This window comes from Phoca vitulina, unplaced genomic scaffold (assembly GCF_004348235.1).
Source record: "Phoca vitulina isolate PV1807 unplaced genomic scaffold, GSC_HSeal_1.0 scaffold29, whole genome shotgun sequence".
Taxonomy (NCBI): Eukaryota; Metazoa; Chordata; class Mammalia; order Carnivora; family Phocidae; genus Phoca; species Phoca vitulina.
Window position 1 is genome coordinate 9236615 of NW_022589732.1, and position 7708 is coordinate 9244322.

A 7708-nucleotide genomic window follows, 5' to 3' on the forward strand; every position below is an offset into this window, starting at 1 on the left:
CAATGCAGGGCTCAATCTCACAACCCTGAGATCATGACCTAAGCTAAAACCCGAGTCAGGTGCTTAAACAACTCAGCCAACCCAGGCACCCCCAGTTCTTAGTCTTTGAATGTTCTTTGAATAAACACTTTATTTTCCAATAAAATTAAAAACAAGCCTTAAAAAACTACTTTGTTTCTATTTTTGAAGTAAAATTTGCAGATATGATAACAATGCCAAATCACATTTTACTGAAGTGGTAAATTTTTTTTTTTTTACAAGAGAACAAATCTACACCTTTATTTACTTTTCATTAAATTTAAATCCTTGAGGGCTACAGCATCACACGGATTCTGTGGCCAATGGCTTTAGCAGGAAGGTTGCTTCGGAATTTGGCACGAACCATGCCACTGTTTCCATGAGCACGGGTTACTTTTCCCCAGATTACTCTGGTTTTGTTTGATTTGCCACCAGGAGTCACTGTGTTGTTCTTTGCTTTGTACGCAGAAGCACATCTCTTGCCTAGATAGAATTCCGTTTCATCTCGAGCATAAACACCTTCGATTTTAAGAAGAGCTGTGTGCTCCCTCTGGTTCCGGAGACCCCGCTTATAGCCAGCAAAAATGGCCTTGGACCACAGCCTTCCAGACATGATTTGGCGTTATAGGAGTCCTGTTCCCAGCAGGCTGCACTTATTTGCACCCAAAGTTCAGCAACAAGAGCTCCCCTTACCTGAAGTGGTAAAATTTTAATAGAAATAATTCTCTAAACAGCTGGCCCTGATTTTTGGATTTGACACACCTTAGAATGTAACCTTATTTGGGAGCACTTGGGTGGCTCAGTCGGTTAAGCATCTGCCTTCAGCTCAGGTCGTGATCCCAGGGTCCTGGAATCAAGTTCCGCATCGGGCTCCTTGCTCTGTGGAGAGTCTGCTTCTCCCTCTCCCACTCCCCCTACTTGTGCTCTCTCTCTCTCTGTCAAATAAATAAATAAAATCTTTAAAAAAAAAAAGAATGTAACCTTATTTGGAGATAAGGTCTTTAAAGAGGTGAATGTGTTCAAAGGAAGCTGTTAGTGGGGGGCCCGAAACCAATATGACGCGGAGGAAGCAGAGACACCAGGGATGTGTGTGCACACAGAAAGGTCATGTGAGGACATATTGAGAAGGCAGCAAGCCAAGAAGAGAGGCCTCAGAAAAAAGAACAAACCTGCAGGGACCCCCCTGGGTGGCTCAGTCGGTTAAGCATCTGCCTTCAGCTCAGGTCCTGGGATCGAGTCCCAAATCAGGCTCTCTGCTGAGCAGGGAGTCTGCTTCTCCTTCTCCCTCCCTGCCTGACACTCCCCCTGCTTACGCTCTCTCACAATAAAATCTTAAAAAAAAAAAACAAAAAACTGCAGATACCTTGATCTTGGACTTCTAGCCTCCAGAACTGTGAGAAATGTTGTTTAAACCACCCAGTCTGTAGTATTTTGTTATAGCAGCCCTTGCAAACACAATCTACTATGATACTATTTCATAAAAGGAAACACATTTTAAACCACAAAGGACATAATTTCTAAATAATGTAGCTTAAGAAAAAAAAAAAAAAAAAACATAACCGGGGCGCCTGGGTGGCTCAGTTGGTTAAGCGTCTGCTTTTGGCTCGGGTCATGATCTCAGGGTCCTGGGATCAAGTCTCGCATCAGGCTCCCTGCTCAGTGGGGAGTCTGCTTCTCCCTCTCCCTCTCCCCACCTCCCGCTCGTGCTCTCTCCTGCTCTCTCTCTCTCTCTCAAATAAATAAATGAAATCTTTAAAAATAAATAAATAAAAATAAAAAATGAAAATGAAAAACGTCCTATATTTTTTTCTCATTTTGCTATATACACCAGTGAAAACTCTGCCATTGACTAAGGAACCCCTGCTCTAAAACTGTTTTTCTTTGGGGCGCCTGGGTGGCTCAGTTGGTTGAGTGTCTGCCTTTGGCTCAGGTCGTGATCCCAGAGTCCTGGGAGCAAGCCCTGTCTCGGGGAGCCTGCTTCTCCCTCTCCCTCTCCCTCTGCCCCTCCCCCTGCTTGTGCGTGCGTGCTCTCTCTCTCTCTCAAATAAATAAAATCTTTAAAAATAAATAAAATAAAATTGCTTTTCTTCTTAATTTTTCATTCACTTGTTTGCAAACTAAAAAATAATCACAGACTACACATGACCATCAATAATTCCAACCTAACAAGGGGCACCTGGGTGGCTCAGTTGGTTAAGCGACTGCCTTCCGCTCAGGTCATGATCCTGGAGTCCCGGGATGGAGTCCCGCATCGGGCTCCCTGCTCGGCAGGGAGTCTGCTTCTCCCTCTGACCCTCCCCCCTCTCATGTGCTCTCTCTCATTCTCTCTCTCTCAAATAAATAAATAAAATCTTTAAAAATAATAATAATAATAATAATAATTCCAACCTAACAGGCTTATTCTCATTGTGAGAACATAGTTTATAAATATATCACTTGCTATATATAACAAAAGAAGTCTTGTAAAAACATGTTTTCTCAAATAAATAATAACATTTTAAATTAATTATTATTAAAATTAGAATAGAAATAATCTAATCAAATTATTTTCAAAATACAGTTAAATTACAAATTCATCGTGAATTTTGGGAAGTTATTTATTTTGCTCTATGGGATTTAGACACATAATTTCACATTTCATTTTAAGTCAAGAGTCAGAAAACATTTCTTGTACAACCAGCTAAGAGAGATCATGGTATATCAATGAATTATTTAAATACAGAGATAGCTTTTTAAAATGGAGCTCTATAAATAACATTAACAGGAAAATACATACCATACAAGCTAACTTTGGATCTAAGAGCTTTAATGTATTCAAATATTAAAAGAAACTAGTCTGAAATTTTTCTCATTTAAAAAACACATTATGATAGAATGGGTTTAAGGATAGAGGAATCAATCCCTACTGAGCAATTCACAAACATGACAGAGAAACATAACATTTTTAAGATTTAAACAAGGACTTGTTGGCAGCACAGGAGATGGTCTTGCTTTCTGTCTCTCCTATCGAGCAGAGGACTTTTCATATTTCATAGTTTCTGAATTTCCTCAGGAGTTCTGAGGGAGCATCCCCAGACCAGCGGAAACGTAGGTGCCAAGAGTTCACATCTGAAAAACCTTTAAAGCACAGAAGAGATTTTAAAATCAGAAAGGTAAGAAAAGAAAAGTCACAGTGTCATGGCAAAAGAGCTTGCTGATAAGATTTCACTGCAATAAATAAAATGCAAGAGTAAGTCTTTAATATGGATTATCAATATCTTATAGAAACGGATTATCTTAAGCAGACTTTTGAATTCTTTTTTCTGCACACACACACTTTGATTTGGCCTGGTGCATCCATTCATTTATTCATTTGTAAAGAAACATTTATTGAGCACCCATTACATATTGCCAGCCTCTATGCTGAGTACCGTGAGACAGCAGTGCATGTCTCCTGATGGGGGTCACAGAGGAATCCAGAAAACTATTAATGTGGCCAAAAAATAAATTTAAAAAAATATGGAGGGAAACACATAGGAGAATGGGAGACCAGAGAAAGGCATTCAGTGTGGACTAGGTAGAATAAAGGTAGAATGAGAAAAGACTTCTGGAAGGAAGTCACATTCAAAGTGACCAGGAGTAGGAATTAGTTAGACTAGGGTGTCTCAAACTTCCATATGTATAGTCATTATCTGGAGATCTTGTTATATGGCAGATTCTGATTCTGGGTGTCTGGGGTGGAGCCTGAGATTCTGGATTTGTAAGGAGCTTCCTTCCCTGGCCACTTGACCCAAATAGTACCCAGCCCCCACCTCCATCCCTCCCTGACCCCTCACCCTGCTTATTTTTCTATAAAGCCCTTGTGAATATTTGATATTAAATATTCATTTATTTATATATTATATACGGGGAGACCCCATTCAAAAAAAAAAAAAAGGAAGGGGCTTCTCTGTGGTCACAAAACGTAACAGTAAATCATTAACACTGTGTTAAAAAACAGTAACCTTTGCCAGGCGGATGAGTACAGAAAACTTAGTAACCTTTGCCAGGCAGATGATTACGAAACAGTGCAGTTTTAATTTGCCTTTCTCTTGGTATGAGTGAGTTTAAGCATCCTTTCATATGTTCCAAGGCTATTTGTGTATTTTCTGTTCATTTCCTTTGTTCATTTTTTTTTTAACTGGATGGTTGATCCTATGTCTCACTGATTCATAGAAGCATACATTAAGAGAAGTTATCATTTCACTAATTACATTGAGATCAACATCTTTTTATATGTTTAAAAGCCACTGTATTTTCTCTCCTAAACTATTTATATAGTTTCCCTCCATTTTTCTTTTGGATTATTGATCTTCCTCTTCTTGATTTGTAGAGCCAACTTTCGAATTCTTATCAACAAGAATTAGTTTATATGGATCAAAGAACCTCATGTGCTTAAGTGATTAATAATAAAAGGATATTTATAGATGTCTCCAGTGGTGGGAATTTGGGCAATTCACTTGCAAAGAAATTGGAAACAACTTTCCAACAGCTGCCAAAAGTAAAAGGTCAATGGTAAAGGATCTCTGGAAATACAAATAATTTATCCCACAATAGTAAGATTTCTTTAACTCTAAACAACTTTGTTAAAAATTAAAGAAAAGGTCATTTTCCTTCTCTACTAGAGGGAGGGTAAATTGGCAGGCAATTTGGCAAAATTTATCAAACTCATTAAAATGTGTAAACTTTTAACCCAATAATTCTACTTCTAGAAATTTATCCTAAGGAAATAATCACAGATGTGCTCAAGGGTTTAACCATAAGGATATTTATCATGACACCATTTATAAATCTTTTTAAAAATCAAGAAACAATCTAAATCTCCAGCAATAGAAAGCAGTTAAAGGGGCGCCTGGGTGGCTCAGTCAGTTAAGCGGCTGCCTTCGGCTCAGGTCATGATCCCAGAGTCCTGAGATCGAGCCCCAAGTCGGGCTCCTTCCTCAGCGGGGAGCCTGCCTCTTCCTCTCCCTCTGCCTGCCACTCCCCCTGCTTGTGCTCTCCCTCTCTCTATCAAATAAATAAATAAAATCTTTAAAAAAAAAAAAAAAAGAAAGCGGTTAAAATCTTTGATATAGTCATTAACAATTTTTTAATATTTATGGTCATAGAAAAATTCTCATAACATATCACTAACTGACAGAAAACAGTTTATAAGGATGCCTGGGTGGCTCAATCAGTTAAGTGTCTGCCTTCGGCTCAGGTCATGTTCCCAGGGTCCTGAGATCAAGTCCCACATCCGGCTCCCCACTCAGCAGGGAGTCTGCTTCTCCCTCTCCTACTCCCCCTGCTTGTGCGCTCTCTCTCTCTCTCTCTGACAAATAAATAAATGAAATCTTAATAAAAACAAAGGTTACAGAATAATGTACAAAATATGCTTCCATTGATATTTTAAAATATTTTCGAAATATCTGATCAGAAAAATATGCACAGAACAGTTGACAGTGGTTTTTTAAGAAAATGATCTGTTTGTACTGTCTTTAGAATTATCAGAGGACTCTTAATCTCAGGAAACTGAGGGTTGCTGGAGTGGTGGGGGGTGGGAGGGATGGGGTGGCTGGGTGATGGACATTGGGGAGGGTATATGCTGTGGTGAGCGTTGTGAATTGTGTAAGACTGATGAATCACAGACCTGTACCCCTGAAACAACATAATACATTATGTTAATTTAAAAAAAAAAGAATTATCAGAGAAAACAAATTTAAGAATTTCCTTTTTAGGAAAAAGTAAAAGGAAATTTCTGACAACCTGTGATTGAAATACACACACACATACACAATATGTACAGTATGATCCTCTTAGTTTTAGGTATACTAACATAATATAAAAATATACCAAAAGATCAAGAATAGATATGTCTCTAGGTGCTGAGATTACAAATTGTATTTTCTACCTTTTGTTTGACCACATTTCTCACATTTCTACTGTAAATATACTTGTTATTTCGTAGTTTGAAAAAGGTGTTTTCTAGCTTGGGTTCCAATAGAAATAGACCCCCAAACAAGAATTCGAATGGAAGAGGCTAATTTGTTGTTTGTTTTTGAATAGGCTCCACACCTAACATGGGGTTTGAACTCACGACCCCAAGATTAAGAGTTGCATGCTTGGGCACCTGGATGGCTCAGTTGGTTAAGTGTCTGCCTTTGGCTCAGGTCATGATCCTGGGGTCCTGGGATCAAGTCCCACATCGGGCTCCCTGCTCAGCGCGGAGCCTGCTTCTCCCTCTCCCTCTGCCCTTCCCCCCTGCTCATGTTCGCACTCTCGCTCTCTCTCAAAAAAATAAATAAAATCTTTAAAAAAAAAAAAAAAAGAGTTGCATGCTCTCCTGACTGAGCCAGGCTCGATAAAGTGGCTTAATTTGAAAGGTGATTCAAGGAGGTCCTGGTGAGGGACTCCTGAGTGGCTCAGTTGGTTAAGCATCTGCCTTCAGCTCAGGTCATGATCCCAGAATCCCGGGATCAAGTCCCGCATCAGGTTCCTTGCTCAGCCGGGAGGCTGCTTCTCCCTCTGCCTGCCACTCCCCCTGCTTGTACTCTCTCTCTGTGTCAAATAAATGAAATCTTAAAAAAAAAAAAAAAAAAAAGAGGTCCTGGTAAGAAAGTAGGGAAAGGAACCAAGTTTATAAAAGGTACATTATCAGGCAAGTTGCTACCCTGGGCAACTGGGGCTTGATTGCATTGGAGACCCCTGGAAGACAATATAAAAACCCCTCAGAGTTAATCCAGTTTGAGAAGTAAAGGAGCCTCCCACTCACATTCATCAGTATCTGATGGCTACATCCAAAGGTGTTTATTCCCTGGCACTTACTGCCTACCCGGCTCAATTGCCAGAGAAAGCCCTTTGGTAGAAACCATAGAGTTGGCAATGGGAACGTAGATGTCCAGAGACTATGGCAGCACACATCTGCTACATAGGATCTTTTTTTTTTAATTCCAGAATGTTACACAAACTATTTTATTCTAGAATGGCATTTATCAGAGGCCATATTTATTGCATATTTAAGCGGAAGGAAAGGAAAAGTGAGATTGTCTCACACACCAGTTTTCAGAGGCTGTGCTCCATATTTTACTGGTTGCAGTGAAGAGTCAGAACAGGATGGGCACTATTTGACACATGTTCATCACAGAAGAGGCATCAAAAGGCAACCTCCAAAGTAAATATCAACCATTGCTTAAGGAAATTAATAAATATGCTGAAAAGGTATGTGAGAAGCCACTCCGGTCTCGGTAAAGCTCACATGAATAATATTTCTTAAATGTTGATGTTACAGATATTTATGCTGCAGTAAAATAAAGTTATAAATAATCATACGACTGCACTTTGGTATATCAAACTCCAACTTTACGGTGCTACTCATTACAGCCAATAATCTCTTTTTTTTTCTCTCTCTCTCTTTTTTTTTATTGTTATGTTAATCCCCATACATTACATCATTAGTTTTAGATATAGTGTTCCATGATTCATTGTTTGTGCATAACACCCAGTGCTCCATGCAGAACGTGCCCTCCTCAATACCCATCACCAGGCTAACCCATCCTCCCACCCCCCTCCCCTCTAGAACCCCCAGTTTGTTTTTCAGAGTCCATCGTCTCTCATGGTTCTTCTCCCCCTCCGATTTCCCCCCCTTCGTTCTTCCCCTCCTGCTACATTCTTCTTCTTCTTTTTTTTTTTTTTT

At 39.6% G+C, this 7708-nt stretch overlaps 2 protein-coding genes across 2 annotated transcripts in view; both read right to left on the reverse strand.

The window, feature by feature from the left end:
• Positions 1-282: 282 nt before the first annotated feature.
• On the reverse strand, positions 283-665 carry LOC116644343 (60S ribosomal protein L35a-like). Its single transcript, XM_032423882.1, has one exon. It carries the CDS (start codon positions 629-631, stop codon positions 314-316), a length of 318 nt encoding a protein of 105 aa, XP_032279773.1. The 5' UTR covers positions 632-665; the 3' UTR covers positions 283-313.
• Positions 666-2602: 1937 nt separating this feature from the next.
• The window catches only part of DNAJC12 (DnaJ heat shock protein family (Hsp40) member C12), a 31372-nt gene continuing 26266 nt past the window's right edge, over positions 2603-7708 (reverse strand). The window contains exon 5 of the mRNA XM_032423930.1: positions 2603-3135. Within this exon, the coding sequence (XP_032279821.1) occupies positions 3041-3135 (95 nt within the window). The 3' untranslated portion in view covers positions 2603-3040. The remainder of the gene's footprint in view (positions 3136-7708) is intronic.